The sequence below is a fragment of the Pseudophryne corroboree genome, chromosome 1 (genome assembly GCF_028390025.1).
Source record: "Pseudophryne corroboree isolate aPseCor3 chromosome 1, aPseCor3.hap2, whole genome shotgun sequence".
NCBI classification, from domain to species: domain Eukaryota; kingdom Metazoa; phylum Chordata; class Amphibia; order Anura; family Myobatrachidae; genus Pseudophryne; species Pseudophryne corroboree.
The window spans coordinates 876788241-876812865 of record NC_086444.1 but is presented as its reverse complement, the minus strand read 5'-3'; the positions used below and the strand labels follow the sequence as shown (position 1 = coordinate 876812865).

The window sequence follows — 24625 nt, the reverse complement described above, 5'->3', positions numbered from 1 at the left end:
ACAAGTTTCATTGAACATTTAAAAATGTAATACAGAACAAGCAGGTGCATAATCTCAACTGGCATGGGAAGTGATAGGGACTTGTCTTTCTTTTTCCCATGTATAGTCACTCATGCATTTAAAAAATGTTTTTGGTCTTCAAACTATTAATTTATTCCTTAAACTAAAATTGAAATCTTTATCTCATTGATGCAGGTCTGCTGCAGTCTCTGCTTATACTGTGTCGGCTCTCATCGTATTTTATAGGAATAGTCCAATGTTGTTTTTTAGTTTTTCTATTTACATTTTTTTGTGTAATTGTTATGGACCTGCTGTGGGTCTATTTTGCAGGTAACACTGACTAGCTAGCTTGCATCATTAGTTTCACAAACCCTGTTTTCAAGTATATTTACTAATTCATGAATAAAAAAATATAAAAGGGCCTTGTGTTTTCATGGGGTTGATGTAGTCTTGTTCACACTATGCTGACGGATTGTCTGCCCAGCTGTGATGTCAGTCCTTGCAGCCAGTGCACGGGCGATCGGCGGGTCGCCCGTACACACAGACATGATGATATATCTGTAATATGCGTTGGTTGTGCTGTAGGGCCTGACCTGAACATTCACAGACATATCGAGTGCACGCACCTGCTGATGCACTAGAGATATCGACCATTCAATGGAACGGGTGATGTATCTATTAGTGTGTAACCCAGCTTTAGAATGCAGACATGCTGGAGTCTTACATTGTCATATGGCCAATATCAGGTTGGTATTATACAGTGTAAATACAATTTTACCTTTCAGAATGAACACCCTTTTACAAAGGTCTATAAGGAGTCTTTCTGTGTGTGCATCTTATAGTTATGATATCTAATACCGGGGGTTGGGGGGAGAGGGGGGGGGTCCACAACGTTGGACCTTTACACCTCCTACCTTAGAACATGCGGACTGTGTGTATCATACCTCACTTGTTATCTTGGCTTTTGTTGCTGTATGTATTTCCCATCACCAGTGTCTAGGGTATCAGTATTTTGGTATGGACATACTGTATCAATCCTTATAATAAATTTGATTTTGGACTTACATCTACCTATTTGGGGTTCAACTTGGCTTCCCTTTTTTTTTGGGGGGGAGGGGGGATTCACTCAGAACATTCTCTAATGGGAACTATCAAAAAACAGTTTAAAAAAAATAATAATTCTTAAGTGCACTTAGCTGTTAATTTAGTGGTGCCAAAGATGGCATAAACTCAAAACTCCAGGAACCTAATTTCAGCTGTAAAGGACATACGTATTTACTATGTCTGTGCTTGTTGGTCATATGTATAATTGATGCTTTGATTTCTTATACAGGAGTTTATAGCTGTGAGTCAGCTCCGAGGAAGTACCCAGGGAAAGATTCTGTGTTTCTATGGTCCACCAGGAGTGGGAAAAACTAGTATTGCCCGCTCTATTGCTTGTGCACTGAACAGGGAGTACTTCAGGTTCAGTGTGGGTGGAATGACTGATGTTGCTGAGATTAAGGGCCACAGGTGAGTGTATTTCCAGTTTCTTTTAGCGGAAGTGTCTGATGGCATTTTCCAAACTCTTAACTCCAATTTTTTTCTATTATGACAAGTTGGGCTGACTTTGCCACTGACTTTGCTTCCTGACTGGTAAGATCAGGCAGTGTTTGCTCAAGACACAGGTCATAGTCAGGCCAAAGTTATTCATGTGTGTTAGTTTCTGCTCTTCATGGATTGGGCATCTGTATGTGTCTGCTCTGCTTATGTTACCTCTCCATTCATTTTACTTCACCATTTATACTATAAATAGAACATTTTATATACCCCAACAAGTGGTTTAATCTTCTCTTGACCACTCTACCCAGGCATTTCTTTTTTGAAAATAAGTTTAGTGAAATAAAATTATATTTTGATGTTGTATTGTACATAGGTAATAGAATGGTGCAGGCTAAGGTAACAGTTCCCTCATTAATTCACCATTGCAATCGCAGTAATTAATATTCTGTGATAACCTCGACCTGTAATGTTCAGATCGCTCAGAAAACAAAACGTGTGTGTATAGAATAACTATGTACAGTAACCATTACAATGGTGGTACTCATTCTATCTGCAGGAGGACATATGTTGGGGCCATGCCAGGGAAAATCATTCAGTGCCTGAAGAAGACTAAGACAGAGAATCCTCTTGTTCTTATCGATGAGGTTTGTTATCTCAAGCAATTATTTATTTATATAGCGCATACATATTCCACAGTCCCTGACCCAGTGGAGCTTACATTCTATATTCATTTTAACATGCGTGGGAGAAAACTGGAGTACCCGGAGTAAACCCACCCAAGCAAGAATGGGGAGACTTTACTTACGCCACACAGGGCTTTGGTGGGAATTGCAGCCAAGACCTCAGTGCTGTGGGGTAGTAATGCTAACCACTACACATTCTGTGCTGCAATGTAATGGTGATATGATCAACACTATTTCATTGCACCTCAGGTGTAATCTGTGAAAGGAGGAATACATGAGAAGCTGAATTTTGCATTATAGGCACTGATACTTAAGTCTTTGTTCTTCTAGAACCTCATTTATAAGTGACTATTAGTGAATATAAAGGAGTTTTTCTTTAAAGGGGGCCATGCATCCAACCATTGCATTGATATGGTCTTATTGGTATCTGATTGGTTTCTTTCATGCATCTAAATTTCTTCATTCTCATTCTATGACCATCAAAACCTTTGTAAAACCTTTTACTTCCCTCCCAGAGGGGAGTTGCGGGTGGTCACTAGGGGGCTGGGGTGAATTGCATCATTATACATATACAGACAAAAGGCACAACACTCAAGGACTTGGGGGTATGCAATTAGGTCAATTTTTTTCGCCTAGGTGAAAAAACTGAGCTTTTTGCTATTTTTAGGGCAAATAGGGATTCGCCCTATGCAATAGCAGTGCTGTATTTTCACCTAGGCGGAACTTTCGACAGGAGCGAAAAACATGTGGACCAGTGGATCCACGTGTTTTCGCGTTGGAGGATCCATGTGTTTTTGCGCCGGCGGATCCACAGACCGTTTTTGCAGATTTTTGAGGCATTTTTCGTGAATGCCTTTTCACTTAAAACAAAAAGGTGAAAAGGCATTGGCAAAAATGCCTTAAAAACGGGCAAAAACGACCTGCAGTGGAATTCATCAGTTCTGAAATGATCGGAGCTAATTCATTCCCCCTTAAAGTGATACAATTTTGTGACTTTACTTACTATATTCTTTCACTTTAAAGTCCTTGACTGCCGTCTATTCTTTATGTATACACACAAGCTGGCATGTTAGGAATCGTATAGAACACTGAGGCCAATTTCACTTTTTAGTTTGAACGCCAGCATCCCATCCGCCGCGATGCCAACTACATGTGTACACATACATATATACGCACAGACATGCGTGTATTGGTATGCTACTTAGTGTGTTCCATCCTCCCCTCTGTAAGTTTATTACTGACTCGCATACAGAGACATCCTTCAATTTTTTTTGCTAGATGAATTCAGTGGTGGCCTCCAGTGGCCGGTGCCCCTAGGCAGCAGCCTAAAGTTGACTAATTGTATAGCCGACCCTGGTTATACTCATGGTTATATTGAGGAGTAGAGTCTTAACATCAGGGATGTTAATTCTGGATTTTTACTATATGCTTTCATTCATACATTTTGTTCTACTTAAAATATATAGATGACTTTGCAGTTGAATATTGCAGAGAAAGTGTCATTTTCAAAGAACTTGTACAATATTTAATTTGCGATCCACCTTTACTTGTCCTAACGTGAATGATATGACAGTGTCTCTCTCTCTCCCTGACAGGTGGACAAACTCGGGCGTGGGTATCAAGGCGACCCATCTTCTGCTCTTCTGGAGCTCCTGGATCCAGAGCAGAACTCAAACTTCCTGGACCATTATTTGGATGTGCCGGTAGACTTATCGAAGGTAAGACATATGCAGCTGTTTCCTGAATATGTACAGGAATGGTTCATTTTCCACAATTGTTGGGACAGGGTTTTCCAGACACTTCGGTCCTACCTAAATCTGTGAAAACACTTCAAAAAGGGCCTCCCGCTCTCCTTGGACCCATGGGTGTTCCTATTAGCTTGACCGTTTCCATATTTATATCCTTCACTAAACAAATTGTTTTCCCATATCCTTGCAGCAGCTAAATCTGTAATTGCTAGAAACTGGAAGTCAAATAATCCCCCAAGTATTCCTGCCCTAATGTATGGTTCATAGCAAATATGGAAAAGATTACCTACTATCTCCATGATTGCCCCCACAAATTTGACTTTATCTGGGGCCCCTGGTTTCTTCATTGTACCAACCATTCATTTTTGCCTGGTTAATGTTCTGCGGTCCCTTCTCAGGGAACTTTGAGTCACAGTAAGCCTTTCACTCCTCTATATAAATGATATTTCTGCAGCGGAGGTACACTGGAGTTCCACAGGGATAACATCGGGGTGTAGAGTAGGATCTTGATCCGAGGCACCAACAGGCTAAAAGCTTTGACTGTTCCCAGGATGCACAGAGCTGCCTCCTCTATAACCTCGCCTCTGTGCACAGGAGCTCAGTTTGTAAGTTGGTGCCCTGCAGGCAGGTCACTAACAGTGGGGCTGCTCCAGCAGCCTTGAAAAGAGCTTTTATAAGAAGAAATAGAAGATTTCAAGGGCTGCAGCATAGGCACTCACAGTGCTAGATGTCATTCTGTCATCTCATGCTGCAGCTCCATCACCTCCCCCGGCGGTGTTGTATACTCCCGCGCCCTGGTAGCCGGGTACTTACAGCGGAGGGCTCCGGCGCTGACTAGCACACACAAACCTGCCGCTGCTCTCCGGGATCGCGTGGCCGCACCAAGGGAGGGGATAAGAGGGTCCCACAGGCGGGACCCGCTGCAAACCGCGAACTGGCGCGGCCTTTGGGAGACAGGCCGCGCACGCTGGCGTGGACACTGTGGTTGTACAGGGACCCCACTAGACCACTAGGGCACAGATCGGATTACATTATTAATCTCTCTTACAAGGCCCGCAGTACCTGGCGGTGAAGTCCAGCAAGGGAATAAGGCTCTGGCCTGTAGCCCCTCCACCAGCCCCAGGCGCCATTTACTGAAATGTTCCCGTCTTGGAGCTGCATATTTAGCTCTCTCCCTCACTCCCTGTCAGCGTTTGGCGCCATCACTACATGCGGAGTTGATTCTGGGAATGTATGGGCAATGTCTACTCTGTAAAGCCGCCTGCATCATCAGCGCTGTGCATTTTACAGGACACTTAAGTATTCTACATGTCCTTAGACAGTGTTCGTTAAGAAACCGTGCATTACTGCAGGGTTATTTAGTGCAAGTACCCTGTGATATACATCCAGTCTTTACTGTGCATTGTTATATTTATTAATCTGTATAGCTTTACTTAGTATTAATTGGTATCGCTGGTCCAGTGCAGTTTTATTGTTTGTCATAATTTCTGCATTGTACATGTGACTGTGTGTGCATATAGCTGCTGTATGTTATCCACTCCGTGTATCTCACTCATACTGCTATCACTATATTCTGTACCCTGAGGGGTGCTAAGTGCGTCAGGGTTTTTGTTTGATATAGGTAGTTCACAGGATATACTTATTTTGTATTTCTGCTGCGAGGTACACTGGGCTCCACAAGGATTAACATCGGATGTAGAGTAAGATCTTGATCCGAGGCACCAACAGGCTCAAAGCTTTGACCTTCTTCCCAAGATGCATAGCGCCGCCTCCTATATCACCCTGCCTCCGTGAACAGGAGCTCAGTTTTCTAGTTGGTGCCATGCAGTAAGCAGGCACATAACAGGGGGGCTGCTCCATCAGCCCTGAGAGAAGCTTTTAAAGAATATTGAAGACTTCAAGGGCTGCAGCAGAGACACTGACTGTGTTAGATGTCAATCACCGACATCTCCTGCTGCAGCTCCATCACCTCCATCCTGGTTGCCGGGTACCTACAGCGGAGGCTCCGGTTTTCTTCCAAGTAAGTAACACACGCGACCGCTGCTCTCCCGGATCGCATGGCCGCACTCAGGGAGGAGGTAAGGGGTCCCCTCGATCCCGCGCGACCTGGCGTGGACACTGTGGTAGTACAGGGACCCCACTAGACCACCAGGGCATGGGCACAGGTCGGTTTTCTCTCATAAAAACGTTTTATTAAGCCCCCAGTACCCGGTGGTGTAGTCCAGCAGGGGAATAAGGCTTTGACCTGTAGCCCCTCCCCCAGCACCAGGGCGCCATTTAGAGTAAATGTTCCCGCCCTGGAGCTGCATAGCTCTCTCTCCCTCACTTCCTGTCGGTGTTTGGGCGCCATTATAGCAAGCAGAGCTGATCCTGGGACTGTTTGGGCAAATCCTCCTCTGTAAAGCTGCCTGCCTGTCAGCGCTGTGTATTTTACAGGACACTTAAGTAGTCTACATGTCTGCTGACAGTGTTAGTTAAGAAAAAGTGCATTTAGTCAGGGTTATTTAGTACAAGTACCCTTTGATATACATCCAGTCTTTACTGTGCATTGTTATATCTATTGCAGAGTATGTATAACACAGCGCTCAGCCCCTGATAATTGAACTTATGGGGTGTCAGTGTTCACCTTATCTATGTAGTCTTGATTATAATATTATGTCACAGGTGTGAATCATAGATTGTATTGATGTCAAACAGATAATAATAACTTAAGGTATCAATTAAACTTTTATTGGGGAGTCACAGTGCTCCTCCCAGACACTTTGTTAATACTATGGGTTCAGGGTTAATTCTGTCCATGCAAATTGCGTGAATTTTCTCCTGTAAATTACTTTTAATAATCTCTGACCATTATCATAGGCCCGCAAAGTTAATGCGCCCAAATGATCCAATCAACAAAATATAGAAATAAAAATAAAAAATAAATAAAAGAATTCAATTGCTGATCGCAAATGTACTTGTTAAATGTGATGTTCCGCCCTAGATAGAGCCGTCTTTAGTCCTGCTAACCGAAGCAGATTCTTGGGTATAAAATAGAAATGCAGGTATACGTTGGGGGATATATGTTCTGGGGGTGCGGCGTCCCGTAACCCTCAGGTGCATATACTTACCCTTCTTCTTCTGGTCGTCCTTGTCTTTCGTCCCCCGCTGTGCTTGCTTGTCCCTCCGTCTCGCTCCCCGGCCGGTGTAGAACCTCTGTGTGCAACCTGCACAGAGATGCACGGACCTCCGGGATGACGAGATCACCGGCGGCTACGGCACTTCTGGGTACTGTTAGCCTGTTGTAGGCATTCAGTCCCCGGCGCGCTGCAGCACTGACGGCGGCTCTACTTCACTAGCCAGTGAAGGAGACTGTAGGATCGGGAAGCGGTTGATGCTGTCAGCGGATCTTTTAAAGATGATAAATGTTAGATCATGTCGTGTTCCTCCAACGCGTTTCAGCCTTAATTGGCCTTCCTCTGGGAGCAGTGTATCAATTAGTGCTGTATGGGACTCCTTATATGGTCCCTCCTAATTTCTGATTGGCTTGATTGACATGGCGCCGCTCCGAGTCTTGCCCCTATATCACAAATAGAAGAAGAAGAAGCCAGCAACTGCACACCGCAATACCTAAGCTGTATCACAGCTTAGGTATTGCGGTGTGCAGTTGCTGGCTTCTTCTTCTTCTATTATGTGAGCTACAAAGGACAACATAAGCTGGGGCTTATCCCACATTGCGTGGTGTTGACGCAGCAGACACATTTCAGGATAACGTAGCAGCTGAGGGTTCAGGTTATGGGGGTTCCTTACCCCCAGTGGGACTGTAGCAACAGGGGTGCAAAATGACCCCTTGGGCTACCTTCTCCATGTTATTGAATATGCTGGTAACTAGACTAATGCCCCCTATGGGACCTCCTGTGCCGGTACAACCGCTTATGGTCCCTGCGGTTAACCCGCCATGGGCAGATCAACTGTCCACTCAGTTACAGCAATTGAACCAATCACTGACTGCTCAAAAGTCTAACCCTCGCCTGCCTAAGACTAAGGGGTCCTCGAAATGGGCAATTACTTCCTCACAATCCACCAACATCTCGGACACCTCGTCTGATGAGGATGGCGTTTATACGGACCCCACATATTCTGACCCTGATGCTCCTGATGGGGAAGTTTTTTCGCAGGTGTATTTTCCTGATTTGTTAGAGGCTCATTCTTCGGGTTGATGTTGAACCAGAGCCTGACACTGCCCCTAAGAAACCGGACAGGTTTAAACGTCAGAAGGTGGTTAAACAAGTTTTACCTCACTCTGAATATTTAATTGACATACGTCATGAGTCCTGGGAAAATCCAGGAAAGAAGTTCACGCCTCACAAGAAGATGCTGGCTCGCTACCCCCTTGCTGCGGAACTTAATAAAAATTGGATTTGCAAGTGGCGCGGCTGGTAGTATCCTCAGCTCTGCCTGTAACTACCGTCACGTCCTTGAGAGATCCGACGGACAAGCGTGTGGAGGGTTGTTTGAAGGCAATCTACACCCTAAACGGTGCGGTGCATAGGCCCACTATTGCAGCGACATGAGCTCAGAAGCTGTGGAAGCGTGGGCTCAGAAGCTGGAGTCGGAGTTGCCTTCCAATGCTTCTGATCATGCTAGAAAATGCCTGTTGTATATTGTTACAGCATCCCATTACATTAAAGAGGCGGCTTCTGATGCCGGTATTCTGGCGGTCAAGGCTTCTACTACGTCCATTTTGGCTCGCCGAATTCTCTGGCTTCGGTCCTGGTCTGTGGCCCTGGGCTCTAAGAAAACCCTGGACGTACTCCCCTTCAAAGGAGACATTCTTTTCGGAGAAGACCTCAACAAAATAGTGGCTGACTTAGCGTCTGCTAAAACAGCATGACTTCCTAGTACTGCTCCTTCGGTGCCGAAGGCTAAGAGTACTTCCTTTCGCTCCTTTCATCCTTCAGGGAAAGCAAAACGTCAGGCGTACCTAAAACAGGTTCGCACTTCCAAACCCAATAAACCCAAACGGTCCTGGGCTGCCCGTCGGCCTGCTTCCAAAACTTACGAGCCTGCCGCATGACGGGGCAGGCCTCCCTCTGGGGGATACCAGAGTGGGGGGCCGACTTCTAGGGTTTACCCAGGAATGGTTGAAGACCACTTCCGATGCCTGAGTACGGGAAGTCGTCACTTGAGGTTACGCCGTATCCTTCAAGAATCGTCCCCCTCATCGATTTTGCCTGACAGACGTCCCTTCGGATCAGGTGAAGGCAGACTCTTCATTTGGTGGTACAGTCCCTCCTGGATACAGGAGTGGTAGTACAGGTGCCTCTGGCTCAGAGAGGCAAGGGGTACTATTCACCGCTGTTCCTAGTCCCGAAACAGAATGGGTCTTCCCAGCCCATTCTTAACCTCATGTCCTTGAACAATTTGTGAAGGTCTCCAAGTTTCGTATGGAAACTCTTCGCTCTATTGTTCTGGCCTGGGGACTATATGGTCTCACTGGACATACAGGATGCTTACCTGCATATTCCCATTGCAGTGTCGCATCAGCAGTACCAGAGGTTTGCAGTTGGCAACCTCCATTACCAATTTCGGGTGTTACCTTTTGGTTTGACCACGGCTCCGCGAGTCTTCACCAAGTTCATGACGGTAATGACTGCTGTACTCCGCCGTCAAGGGGTCAGGATCCTACCGTACTTGGATGACTTGTTGATACTGGCAAATTCCCCAGAGATTCTGCTACGCCATCTGGATCTGACTTCCAGTTTCTGCCAGCCCACGGGTGGCTCATCAACTGGAAGAAATCCTCCCTGGTCCCTGCTCAGAGCATGGTGCACCTGGGGGCGTTGTTGGACACTCACAACCAGCGGTTGTTCTTGTCTCAGGAGAAAGTCCTTAAGCTTCAGGACAGGATTCGATGCTTCCTATCTCGTCCACAAGTGTCGATACATTCGGCAATGCAAATGCTAGGTCTCATGGTGTCGGCTTTCAACATGGTGGTGTACGCTCAATTCCATTTCCGCCCTCTCCAGAGGCTAATTCTTGCCAAGTGGGACGGCCTGCCTCGCCGAATCAGGTCTCAAGTGATCTCATTGTCTCCGGAGGTCCGTCTGTCGCTGAACTGGTGGCTTCAGGACCAACGATTGAGCAGGGGTCGTCCCTTCTGGATCTCCAACTGGGTCCTTCTGACGACGGACGCCAGTCTGAGGGGTTGGGGCAGTGTTGGAGCAACACTCCCTTCAGGGTTGGTGGACCAGGGAGGAGTCTCTCCTCCCGATAAACATTCTGGAATTGCGGGCAGTGTTCAACTCATTGAACTTGGCCCAGCATTTAATACAGAACAGACATGTTCAAGTATAGTCGGACAACGCCACCACGGTGGCGTACATCAGTCATCAAGGCGGCACTCGAAGCAGCATGGCAATGAGGAAAGTATCACGGATTCTTCAGTGGGTGGAACGCCATCTGCCAGCCATATCGGCAGTGTTCATTCCGGGGGTCCTAAACTGGGAAGCGGACTTTCTCAGTCGCCAGGACGTGCACGCCGGAGAGTGGAGCCTCCATCCTCATGGACAAGTGGGGCCTTCCAGATGTGGACCTGATGGCATCTCGACACAATCTCAAGGTTCCGGTCTTCGGAGCAAGGACAAGGGATCCTCAAGCAGCGTTTGTGGACTCACTGGCAATTCCATGGAACTTTCGGCTGCCATACGTGTTCCCTCCGGTGTCACTCCTGCCCAGAGTAATAAGGAAGTTCAAGCAAAAAGGAGGTATCCTACTTTTGATCTCTCCAGCGTGGCCCAGACAGCATTGGTTCTCAGACCATCAGGGTCTCTCGATAGAGCACGTCCCCTTCTACTTCCGCAGCTCCCAGATCTCCTCATTCAGGGTCCCTGTGTATATCAGGATTTAGCCCGATTGGCTCTGACGGCGTGGCTCTTGAAGCTTCCGTCTTAAGGGCCAAGGGATTTTCTGAGGCGGTCGTTCAAACCATGTTGAAGGCCCGGAAACCGGCTTCTGATCGGATTTGTCATAGGGTCTGGAATTCTTACTTTGCTTGGTGCGCATCTAACAATCATGACGCTTACAAGTTTAGTACGGCCAAACTTTTGGCCTTTCTACAACAAGGCCTGGACTTGGGCCTTTCATCTGGCCTCCCTCAAGGTTAATATTTCTGCTTTGTCGGTTTGGTTTCAGAGGAAAATTGCAACCTTACCTGATGTGCATACGTTCACTCAGGGTGTGTTGCGGATTCAACCTCCTTAGGTCCCGCGGGTGGCTCCTTGGGACTTGTCGGTGGTTCTGGAGGCGTTGCAAGGGTCTCCGTTTGAGCCTCTTGAATCTGCAGACCTTAAGTGGCTTTCTCTTACGGTATTGTTTCTGCTGTCTATTGCCTCTGCTAGACGGGTGTCGGTTTTGGGTGCCTTGTCTTGTAGGTCACCATATCTGATTTTTCACCGTGATTGGGCGGTTCTTAGAACACGTCCCGGGTATTTACCTAAGGTGGTGTCGTCTTTCCACCTTAATCAGGAGATTGTGGTTCCGACCTTTGCCTCTCCTGATTTGTCTTCCAAAGAACGGTCTTTGGATGTGGTACGGGCTCTCCGTGTCTACGTGAAGAGAACTGCCTCCATCAGGAAGTCTGATTCTCTTTGTACTGTTTGGTTTTCACAAACGTGGCTGGCCTGCTCACAAGCAGACCTTGGCCAGATGGATTAGAATGGTGATTGCACATGCTTATGTACAGGCTGGTCGCCCAACTCCTGCTACTATTAAAGCCCATTCTACTCAGTCTGTTGGACCTTCTTGGACGGCCCGCCGTGGTGCAACCCTTGAACAATTGTGCAAGGCGGCTACGTGGTCCTCAGTGAACACGTTCATAAGGTTCTATGTCTTCAATACTTCCGCCTCCCAGGATGCTTCCTTTGGACGCCGGGTTCTTGTGCCCGCTACAGTGCGTCCCCTCCCATAAGGAACTGCTTTAGGACATCCCCGATGTTAATCCTTGTGGAGCCCAGTGTACCCCGCAGCAGAAAACAAGGTTTATGGTAAGAACTTACCAATGTTAAATCTCTTTCTGCGAGGTACTGGGCTCCACAAGGCGCCCACCCTGACACACTTGGCTTCTTTGGGTTGGTATGGCAATAACCGCTGACACCCTCTCCTGTGGTGAGTGTGTGGTGTATGTGGCTACTAACGATTGTCGTCTTTTTTACCTGCTACTGCATTGGGCTGGTTAACAAAAACTGAGCTCCTGTGCACGGAGGTGGGGTTATAGAGCAGGCGGCACTAGGCATTCTAGGAACAGTCAAAGCTTTGAGCCTGTTGGTGCCTCGGATCAAGATCCTACTCTACACCCCAATGTCATTCCCTGTGGAGCCCAAGTGTAACTCGCAGAAAGAGATTTAACAATGGTAAGTTCTTACCATAAATCTCATTTTTTATTATTTTACTAGTTATCAGCCTGTCAAAATTACGTAACATAACAGTAATGTCAGCGGCGGTGCGCTTCCGAATGGAGCAACACTTGAATTGCTCAGTTGGCGCCATCTTTGTGTGGCCGGTGTGCAAAAGCCTTTGGTTTTCTCCCCCCCCATAGAGGTAAGGCACAGCATTAGCATTTTATTATATATGATTAGTGCTTGTTATATTAAAAAATATATATATATTATTAGGAGTATTATTATCTCTCCTTGGGTCTATAGTTGATGTTGTCTTGCTGTCCTAGGATGGTTGGATTTTTGTTAATTTTTTGTTTAGACTAGACATGTATCACTCCCTTTTGGTTGGTTTGGTCCACTCCTCCTTGTTACATAAAAACAAAGAGTCCCTTTGCTCAGATGGGGATTAATGGGGACTAATTGTTGTGTTTTTAGTCATTGACAACTTTGGGTGATGCTTAACTATGTTTATAGCATGTGTATTCCCATTTGAATCTTGGAGAAAAGGATTTATTGGGAATTAACCACTTCATTTTTCTCGTATGAAAAAGCATTGACTAGGTAGCTTGGGAATGCCAGGTACATTTAAAACGTGACAACAGCTGGGTAGAGTAACATCTAATAATACTTGAGCATTGCGGATGTGAGCACTTGTCAGGGTAAAGTGGGGTAATTGGAGGACACTCCAGTGACATCCTGTACATTCTCCACATGTAATCACATGTACAGTAAATAGATGAGGCAACATACAAAGCACAGCATCACAGCACAAACACTGTGACTGTAAGTGCAAATGCTGTGTGATCACTAGAACCCATGGATTATATTCTCATACCAGTTTTCATGCTTTTATTCTCACTGGGAGAAAACGGCTGATAAAAGCATGTATCGTGATGCCAGTGGGTTATGAGCTTTACCCTGTGGTGCTGTTCCTATGTTTCCTCTATAATTATACACCACTGGATTATGTTGACACTGTGTGTATAAAAATTGATTATTACAGAAGAGTGTAATTCACTGTTCACCAATGAAAGGTATTTTGTGCTCTCTGCAGTGTGTTATATTACGTATCAAGTCTGTTCCATTGTTTTTCGCTCTGATGAGTTCCTAAAACATACTGTATGCTTATGACTGATTGGTCGGCCACTATGACCCTAACATTGTTGCCCTACTGAGCTCTTTATCTCCATCCATCTCTTTCAGGTCCTCTTTATCTGCACTGCCAATGTAACAGAAACCATTCCAGAGCCTCTGAGGGATCGTATGGAGATGATCAATATCTCTGGCTATGTGGCCCAGGAGAAATTGGCCATAGCGGAGGTGAAACATATTTTTTGGATTGCTTTATTATTACTACTTTTGAAGTTAATCATTTATAAATGTTTACTTTATCTATGGTCCCTAAAGTGTGTTTTTCTGTTAAGAAGTTAGTACTAGGAAACATTTTTTCATCCTTCAACAAAGGGAATGCCCCAGATTTTCATGATGAAACTTGTGTCTGTTCATTTGTAGAGGTATCTAGTACCACATGCTCTGACTATGTGTGGGTTGGACGAAGGAAAGACTCGCATCACATCGGACGCTCTCACTGTGCTGATAAAACAGTATTGCAGAGAGAGTGGAGTCCGGAACTTGCAGAAGCAAGTGGAAAAGGTGGGTGAGATAAGAAAGCTCGTATGATATTAATAGGGTAATTTGTCATAAGTGGAAAATGATGCCAGAAGCATGTACTGTATAAGCTGGTGATAAAAATCTTCCCTTTTCTCAAGGTTCTGCGCAAGTCTGCTTACAAAATTGTGAATGGAGATACCCAGTATGTGGAAGTGACCCCATCCAATCTGCAGGACTTTGTTGGAAAGCCAATCTTTACTGTGGATAGGATGTATGATGTCACCCCACCTGGTGTTGTGATGGGCCTAGCTTGGACTGCCATGGGTGAGGAGCCAAAAGGCTGTTCTGATCATGTGTATTGCTTCACCATTTGCAAATAAGACAGAAAAATGAAACCGGTGGTGTGGTAAGACTGCTAAAGTTATAGACCCGAAATGAACAGGTTCTTCTAGAAATGTATCACCGTATTCTGCTGGTAACCTTCACTAACTATCATAACTGGGCGTCCTACAGGGACGTACTGATCGGGAGATTTCCCCAGAGATGTGTACTGAGCAGTCTAGCCCAGACCGCTCAGCATACGTCTCCCCCCCCCCCCCCCCCCCCTTCCCCGCTCAGCACAGCGCGATGTGCTGAGCGAGGGGGGGGGGGGGGATCGACACGGGGGAACGCTCATTTCACCCAGTGGTGAAATGAGCGACCTGCTAGATTGTGTCAGTCTAGCACCGGCGATTGCTTAGAAATTAGCTGAACATCGCTCTGTGTGTACCTCCCTTTACTCTTCTGGTTCTAGATAAGGCTGTGATACTGCACAAAATGGTTATCCTCAATTATCTTAGGCATTTATCTACCATTTACAGACAATAATTCAGTTTGTTAGCTTCTAAATAAATTTTTTCCTGTGACTTTCTCCTTCTGATATACAGGGAATTATTGACTAATGATTGGTTAAATATACAACAATATTGTAATTTCTGTTATATGACATAGCCTTTACATTTATCAAATGGGCACTTTTCAGGTGGATCCACCTTATTTATAGAGACTTCCCTCCGACGTCCACTTGACAAAGAAAATAAGGATGGTTCCCTGGAAGTGACAGGTCAACTTGGAGATGTTATGAAGGAGAGTGCAAAAATTGCCTACACATTTGCTCGTGCTTTCCTAATGAGAAAACAACCAGATAATAAAATGCTGGTGACCTCACACATTCACTTACATGTCCCAGAGGTGAGTGGTATGACTTATTTTTGGTATTAAATAAGACTCACATTGTCTATATTCAGCATCCAGACTATGGGGGGTATCGAATTACCAACTAAAAATTTTAGGCCTGAAAAAATGGGCTATTAGCGTGATTTTTCCCAATGTGCCTTATCGGGCTATCCAATTTTACCCCTTTTTTGATGAGGGGGGGGAGGGGTGGAATAAATTCCTGGACCTATGTATTTTTGTGGCTGAAATCGCGAAAAAAGGGTAGTTTATCATGGATTATTTCTCTAACGTCCTAGTGGATGCTGGGGACTCCGAAAGGACCATGGGGAATAGCGGCTCCGCAGGAGACTGGGCACAAAAGTAAAAAGCTTTAGGACTACCTGGTGTGCACTGGCTCCTCCCCCTATGACCCTCCTCCAAGCCTCAGTTAGATTTTTGTGCCCGAACGAGACGGGTGCAGGCTAAGGGGCTCTCCTGAGCTGCTTAGTGTAAAAGTTTAAAGTAGGTTTTTTATTTTCAGTGAGACCTGCTGGCAACAGGCTCACTGCACCGAGGGACTAAGGGGAGAAGAAGCGAACTCACCTGCGTGCAGAGTGGATTGGGCTTCTTAGGCTACTGGACATTAGCTCCAGAGGGACGATCACAGGCCCAGCCATGGATGGGTCCCAGAGCCGCGCCGCCGGCCCCCTTACAGAGCCAGAAGAATGAAGAGGTCCGGAAAATCGGCGGCAGAAGACGTCCTGTCTTCAATAAGGTAGCGCACAGCACTGCAGCTGTGCGCCATTGCTCTCAGCACACTTCACACTCCGGCCACTGAGGGTGCAGGGCGCTGGGGGGGGCGCCCTGAGACGCAATAAAAACACCTTTTTTGGCAAAAAATACATCACATATAGCTCCTGGGCTATATGGATGCATTTAACCCCTGCCAATTTTTACATAAAAAAGCGGGAGAAAGGCCGCCGATAAGGGGGCGGAGCCTATCTCCTCAGCACACTGGCGCCATTTTTTCCTCACAGCTCCGTTGGAGGAAGGCTCCCTGACTCTCCCCTGCAGTCCTGCACTACAGAAACAGGGTAAAACAAGAGAGGGGGGGCACTAAATTGGCATATAAATATATACAGCAGCTATATTAGGGAAAAACACTTATATAAGGTTATCCCTGTATATATATAGCGCTCTGGTGTGTGCTGGCAAACTCTCCCTCTGTCTCCCCAAAGGGCTAGTGGGGTCCTGTCCTCTATCAGAGCATTCCCTGTGTGTGTGCTGTGTGTCGGTACGTTGTGTCGACATGTATGAGGAGGAAAATGGTGTGGAGGCGGAGCAATTGCCTGTGTTAGTGATGTCACCCCCTAGGGAGTCGACACCTGACTGGATGGTCTTATGGAAAGAATTACGTGATAGTGTCAGCACTTCACAAAAGACTGTTGACGACATGAGACAGCCGGCAAATCAGTTAATACCTGTACAGGCGTCTCAAACACCGTCAGGGGCTCTAAAGCGCCCGTTACCTCAGGTCGATACAGACACGGACACTGACTCCAGTGTCGACGGTGAGGAAACAAACGTATTTTCCAGTAGGGCCACACGTTACATGATCACGGCAATGAAGGAGGTTTTGAACATTTCTGATACTACAAGTACCACAAAAAAGGGTATTATGTGGGATGTGAAAAAACTACCCGTAGTTTTTCCCGAATCAGATGAATTAAATGAGGTGTGTGATGAAGCGTGGGTTTCCCCCGATAAAAAACTGCTAATTTCTAAAAAGTTATTGGCATTATACCCTTTCCCGCCAGAGGTTAGGGCGCGTTGGGAAACACCCCCTAGGGTAGATAAGGCGCTCACACGCTTATCAAAACAAGTGGCGTTACCGTCTCCTGATACGGCCGCCCTCAAGGAACCAGCTGATAGGAAGCTGGAAAATATCCTTAAAAGTATATACACACATACTGGTATTATACTGCGACCAGCAATCGCCTCAGCCTGGATGTGCAGTGCTGGGGTGGCTTGGTCGGATTCCCTGACTGAAAATATTGATACCCTGGACAGGGACAATATATTATTGACTATAGAGCATTTAAAGGATGCATTTCTATATATGCGAGATGCACAGAGGGATATTTGCACTCTGGCATCAAGAGTAAGTGCGATGTCCATTTCTGCCAGAAGAGGATTATGGACACGACAGTGGTCAGGGGATGCGGATTCCAAACGGCATATGGAAGTATTGCCGTATAAAGGGGAGGAGTTATTTGGGGTCGGTCTATCGGACCTGGGGGCCACGGCAACGGCTGGGAAATCCACCTTTTTACCCCAAGTCACCTCGCAGCAGAAAAAGATACCGTCTTTTCAGGCTCAGTCCTTTCGTCCCCATAAGGGCAAGCGGGCAAAAGGCCACTCATATCTGCCCCGGGGCAGAGGAAGGGGAAAAAGACTGCAGCAGACAGCCTCTTCCCACGAACAGAAGCCCTCCCCCGCTTCTGCCAAGTCCTCAGCATGACGCTGGGGCCTTACAAGCGGACTCAGGCACGGTGGGGGCCCGTCTCAAGAATTTCAGCGCGCAGTGGGCTCACTCGCAAGTGGACCCCTGGATCCTGCAGGTAGTATCTCAGGGGTACAAATTGGAATTCGAGACGTCTACCCCTCGCCGGTTCCTGAAGTCTGCTTTACCAACGTCTCCCCCCGACAGGGAGGCGGTATTGGAAGCCATTCACAAGCTGTATTCCCAGCAGGTGATAATCAAGGTACACCTCCTACAACAGGGAAAGGGGTATTATTCCACGCTGTTTGTGGTACCGAAGCCGGACGGCTCGGTGAGACCCATTTTAAATCTGAAATCCTTGAACACTTACATAAAAAGGTTCAAGTTCAAGATGGAGTCACTCAGAGCAGTGATAGCGAACCTGGAAGAAGGGGACTATATGGTGTCGCTGGACATCAAGGATGCTTACCTCCATGTCCCAATTTGCCCTTCTCACCAAGGGTACCTCAGGTTGGTGGTACAGAACTGTCACTATCAGTTTCAGACGCTGCCGTTTGGATTGTCCACGGCACCCCGGGTCTTTACCAAGGTAATGGCCGAAATGATGATTCTTCTTCGAAGAAAAGGCGTCTTAATTATCCCTTACTTGGACGATCTCCTGATAAGGGCAAGGTCCAGAGAACAGTTAGAGGTCGGAGTAGCACTATCTCAAGTAGTACTACGACAGCACGGATGGATTCTAAATATTCCAAAATCGCAGCTGATTCCGACGACACGTCTGCTGTTCCTAGGGATGATTCTGGACACAGTACAGAAAAAGGTGTTTCTCCCGGAAGAGAAAGCCAGGGAGTTATCCGACCTAGTCAGGAACCTCCTAAGACCAGGCCAAGTGTCAGTACATCAATGCACAAGGGTCCTGGGAAAGATGGTGGCTTCTTACGAAGCGATTCCATTCGGCAGATTCCACGCAAGAACTTTTCAGTGGGATCTGCTGGACAAATGGTCCGGATCGCATCTTCAAATGCATCAGCGGATAACCCTGTCTCCAAGGACAAGGGTGTCTCTCCTGTGGTGGCTACAGAGTGCTCATCTCCTAGAGGGCCGCAGATTCGGCATTCAGGATTGGGTCCTGGTGACCACGGATGCCAGCCTGAGAGGCTGGGGAGCAGTCACACAGGGAAGAAATTTCCAGGGCTTGTGGTCAAGCATGGAAACGTCACTTCACATAAATATCCTGGAACTAAGGGCCATTTACAATGCCCTAAGTCAGGCAAGACCTCTGCTTCAGGGTCAGCCGGTGTTGATCCAGTCGGACAACATCACGGCAGTCGCCCACGTAAACAGACAGGGCGGCACAAGAAGCAGGAGGGCAATGATGGAAGTGGCAAGGATTCTTCGCTGGGCGGAAAATCATGTGATAGCACTGTCAGCAGTGTTCATTCCGGGAGTGGACAACTGGGAAGCAGACTTCCTCAGCAGACACTATCTTCACCCGGGGGAGTGGGGACTTCACCCAGAAGTCTTCCACATGATTGTGAACCGTTGGGAAAAACCAAAGGTGGACATGATGGCGTCCCGCCTCAACAAAAAACTGGACAGATATTGCGCCAGGTCAAGGGACCCTCAGGCAATAGCTGTGGACGCTCTGGTATGTGTTCCCTCCTCTCCTCTCATACCAAAAGTACTGAGAATCATAAGAAGGAGAGGAGTAAAGACTATACTCGTGGCTCCGGATTGGCCAAGAAGGACTTGGTACCCGGAAATTCAAGAGATGCTCACGGAAGACCCGTGGCCTCTACCTCTAAGAAAGGACCTGCTCCAGCAGGGACCATGTCTGTTCCAAGACTTACCGCGGCTGCGTTTGACGGCATGGCGGTTGAACGCCGGATCCTGAAGGAAAAAGGCATTCCGGATGAAGTCATCCCTACCCTGATCAAAGCCAGGAAGGATGTAACCGTACAACATTATCACTGTATTTGGCGTAAATATGTTGCGTGGTGCGAGGCCAGGAAGGCCCCTACAGAGGAATTTCAAGTGGGTCGATTCCTACATTTCCTGCAAACAGGACTGTCTATGGGCCTCAAATTAGGGTCCATTAAGGTTCAAATTTCGGCCCTGTCAATATTCTTCCAAAAAGAACTAGCTTCTGTTCCTGAAGTTCAGACGTTTGTCAAGGGAGTACTGCATATACAGCCTCCTTTTGTGCCTCCAGTGGCACCTTGGGATCTCAATGTAGTTTTGGGATTCCTAAAATCACATTGGTTTGAACCACTCACCACTGTGGACTTAAAATATCTCACATGGAAAGTGGTAATGCTGTTAGCCCTGGCTTCAGCCAGGCGTGTCTCAGAATTGGCGGCTTTATCCTATAAAAGCCCTTACCTAATTTTTCATACAGACAGGGCAGAATTGAGGACTCGTCCTCAATTTCTCCCTAAGGTGGTTTCAGCATTTCACTTAAACCAGACTATTGTGGTGCCTGCGGCTACTAGGGACTTGGAGGATTCCAAGTTGCTGGACGTAGTCAGGGCCCTGAAAATATGTTTCCAGGACGGCTGGAGTCAGAAAATCTGATTCGCTGTTTATCCTGTATGCACCCAACAAGCTGGGTGCTCCTGCTTCTAAGCAGACGATTGCTCGTTGGATTTGTAGTACAATTTAGCTTGCACATTCTGTGGCAGGCCTGCCACAGCCAAAATCTGTAAAAGCCCATTCCACACGGAAAGTGGGCTCATCTTGGGCGGCTGCCCGAGGGGTCTCGGCTTTACAACTTTGCCGAGCAGCTACTTGGTCAGGGGCAAACACGTTTGCTAAATTCTACAAATTTGATACCCTGGCTGAGGAGGACCTGGAGTTCTCTCATTCGGTGCTGCAGAGTCATCCGCACTCTCCCGCCCGTTTGGGAGCTTTGGTATAATCCCCATGGTCCTTTCGGAGTCCCCAGCATCCACTAGGACGTTAGAGAAAATAAGAATTTACTTACCGATAATTCTATTTCTCATAGTCCGTAGTGGATGCTGGGCGCCCATCCCAAGTGCGGATTGTCTGCATTACTTGTACATAGTTATTGTTACAAAAATCGGGTTATTGTTGTTGTGAGTCATCTTTTCAGAGGCTCTTTCTGTTATCATGCTGTTAACTGGGTTCAGATCACAAGTTGTACGGTGTGATTGGTGTGGCTGGTATGAGTCTTACCCGGGATTCAAAATCCTTCCTTATTGTGTACGCTCGTCCGGGCACAGTATCCTAACTGAGGCTTGGAGGAGGGTCATAGGGGGAGGAGCCAGTGCACACCAGGTAGTCCTAAAGCTTTTTACTTTTGTGCCCAGTCTCCTGCGGAGCCGCTATTCCCCATGGTCCTTTTGGAGTCCCCAGCATCCACTACGGACTATGAGAAATAGAATTATCGGTAAGTAAATTCTTATTTTTTCTCCTGCCTCGGGCAGGTAAAAAGAAAAAAATCCACTGTAGTTGCGAGCTTGTGGGGCTAATTGGATAGCCCCTGGAGGATCAATTGGCTGCAGTAATTAACCGCGGCAAATTGGATACCGTCCTTTGTCTTCTGTGGTTGGTCAATAAAATTTAAATGCCAGAGGTACTTCGTACTCCAACTGCTTTATTCTAAAAAGTCAATATTACTTTGTTGGAAATCTCTGCTATAACCTTTAATAAATGAATATATGGAGCTTGTCATTGGTCCCTTATTGAGATGACATATGTAGCTGAGGTATGCCCTGACAAAAAAATCCACAAACTTTGGTCATTTGGATTGATTGCTCTTCTACAATGAACTCAATAGACCTAAGATTCTATGTTGTATATTTAACCTCTTTGTTGTCTGTGTTTTGTGTATGTACAGAAAACAGACAATAAAAAAGGTAACTATACAGCCCCTTTCGGATAAGTAAATACTATATAAACTGTACAACAGTCTATAGACTTTTGTAGAGTTTATATAGTACAGGTTGAGTATCCCACATCCAGATATTCCAAAATATGGAATTTTTTGAATGAGATAGTGAAACCTTTGTTTTCTGATGGCTCAATGTACACAAACTTTGTTTAATACAAAAAGTTATTAAAAATATTGTATTAAATGACCTTCAGGCTGTGTGTTTAAGGTGTATATGAAACATAAATGCATTCTGTACTTCGACTTGGGTCCCATCACCATGATATCTCATTATGGTATGCAATTATTCCAAAATATGGAAAAATACGATATCCAAAATACTTCTTGTCCCAAGCATTTTGGATAATGGATACTTAACCTGTATTTACTTATCCAAAATGAGCTGTCATTTTCAGTGAGCTGGCCATACGGAGTTCTTCTCTGTGGATGGCTGCCTCCACAGCGTCCAATACCAAACAGTCTTCGTGTTGCAGTAAGGCAGATAAATAACTAATATTGATGTTGCAATGTGACCAGAAAAATAAGTAAAGGGTTAATGCCGTTATTTTAGTGAAGTAATATGTTTTTGTTCTGTTTAGGGCGCTACACCAAAGGACGGTCCTAGTGCTGGCTGCACCATCGTCACTGCTTTACTTTCCCTTGCTATGGGCTGTCCAGCTCGCCAAAATGTGGCAATGACTGGGGAGGTGTCTTTGACGGGCAAAATCCTGCCTGTAGGGGGAATCAAAGAAAAAACTATAGCTGTGAGTATACAACAGCTGTCAAACTTTAAAAAACAGATTTACTAATACAGAACTTGGATATAGCCGTCAGCATTTATAGTCCTCCACTGAATGCTATGTCTAATTAAGGGAGTGTGAGTTGATCATCAGAACACTGTTAATTCCCATTGCTCCATAACGTGATGACAGTCCCGAGTATAATTACTGTCTGGAAAGCAGGCTATTGTACGGCCTTTCCAGGTATCACAGCCTGTTGCTGTAATAGCCTTCAGATGAGGGAAGATGGATCTCCGATTTACAAGTACGCAACTTGGACATCATGTGGTAAAAATATTTTTTTTATAGCACTTCAGTTGTCTCGGCAATGCTAATAAAAGGAAGAGTATTTTTGTTCACTGTAAAACATGCCGCCTTTCCCATGCCATGCTTATTATACCCACAAACTCTTCTTTCTGTTTACAGGCTAAAAGGGCAGGTGTGACCTGTATCATCCTCCCCGCAGAAAATAATAAAGATTACTACGATCTGGCCAACTTTATTACTGAAGGGCTGGAAGTGCATTTTGTTGAACATTATGAAGAGATTTACAACATCGTGTTTCCATCTCCCTGACACCTACTCGCTCCAACCTTTAGTGATCCTTTATTTCGGTGTCAGCCACTGGAATGGCGTTCTTAATATTGCTGCTGCGCAGCCCACGTATTCATTATGGCTACATTTAATATTTGCCTTTAGATATGGTATTAATTTAGTAATGTAATTATTAAAATAAATGGATTTTAATTGTATCTTGCATGTTTGTAATACACATAGAATATAAAGCACACAGGGTGACACATGCAAAGACTGGAGGATACAATATAGTGTCCTATTCTACCACCCCACCTTACAGGCTGAGTAGCTTTGATACGGCAGACCGCACAAGCTCCTTCTCCGATCTCCCATGGTAGCTTTAAAACGGCAGTGTTGTGTAGGCCTGTCTATGCTTGGACTTCCCTGTGGTGGTCTGTGTTTCTATGATTATGACTCTGGCACGTTGTTTATGTTTAAATAAAGGGATGTGGAAGGTATTGGGAAAGTAGTGAAGTGAAGTGACGGCTTAGAAATTCATTTGAGGATGCTTGGGAAGAAATCAACTACTAAGAGCATGTATTCAATTTAGGGCATTGCTGAGGTTGCACCCCACCCATGTGATTGTGGGATTGCTGATCGTAGTGGGGGGCTACGGTCTCAGCAAGCCATCACAGCTGTGCACATGCAGAGGGATTACGTGATAATTTTTTACTTTAGGCTGCTGCTAGGTTGTGTCACCTAATTAAAGAGAACAGGGCTGCTAGTTAATGAATATTAATATATTGAGTGTGTATGCAATGAATAATTGACTCCATTTATTAAAAACAAAATTTGTCTAAACAATCATATAAAAAAAACAAACCCACAAATGTATTACAGTACTATTAATACATGTTCAGCTCAATGGCTATAATCTGAAAAAACAACTTTAACTTTATAATAGTTTCCGTTATAAATTGCACAATAGTTGATATTATAATTCAATATCTGTATTAGCAATATTAGCTCCGTGTTTTAGATAGATTGTTGTCAGAAAATGGTATTCGGTGGGGAATATGCGTAATACAACGCATATATATATATGAAAACAGGATTCAATTCCTGCGCTGCAAGTCCATGTATCCAGAGTCTTTATTAAACGTTAATTCTGTGCTGCTCAATCCTACTCCCAGCCAGGGAGCAAAGGGTATTGGTGCTAGAAACAAGACAAGGAGAGCGCACCGGTAAACGTAAAATCATTTACTTTGTATAAAAAAGAGTAATATCCACATACATAGCGGTAAGAGTATCCAAACTCAGCGAGGTCCACACGATCTCTGGAACAGCGCTCACCGAGCTGAAACTGTCTCGTCGGCTCCGGACCCGGCGGGTGACGTCACAACGTCCTCAGCAGTTAGCCACGCCCAACGCGTTTCGACCTATCACAGTCTTCGTCATATATATATATATATACTTCTCCAAAAAATAAAGGGAACACTAAAATAACACATCCTAGATCTGAATGAATGAAATATTCTTATTAAATACTTTGTTCTTTACATAGTTGAATGTGCTGACAACAAAATCACACAAAAATGATCAAAGGAAATCAAATTTATTAACCCATGGAGGTCTGGATTTGGAGTCACCCTCAAAATTAAAGTGGATAAACACACTACAGGCTGATCCAACTTTGATGTAATGTCCTTAAAACAAGTCAAAATGAGGCTCAGTAGTGTG

General features: G+C 45.6%; 1 protein-coding gene across 1 annotated transcript in view; it reads left to right on the top strand.

Moving 5' to 3' along the window:
* LONP1 (lon peptidase 1, mitochondrial) overlaps positions 1–23121 on the top strand; it is a 125772-nt gene extending 102651 nt beyond the window's left edge. Inside the window, exons 10-18 of the mRNA XM_063920087.1 lie at positions 1334–1512; positions 2099–2186; positions 3821–3943; positions 13594–13710; positions 13903–14043; positions 14160–14325; positions 15023–15231; positions 22190–22354; positions 22796–23121. Coding sequence (XP_063776157.1) covers positions 1334–1512; positions 2099–2186; positions 3821–3943; positions 13594–13710; positions 13903–14043; positions 14160–14325; positions 15023–15231; positions 22190–22354; positions 22796–22945 — 1338 coding nt within the window. The 3' untranslated portion in view covers positions 22946–23121. The remainder of the gene's footprint in view (positions 1–1333; positions 1513–2098; positions 2187–3820; positions 3944–13593; positions 13711–13902; positions 14044–14159; positions 14326–15022; positions 15232–22189; positions 22355–22795) is intronic.
* Positions 23122–24625: the final 1504 nt, after the last annotated feature.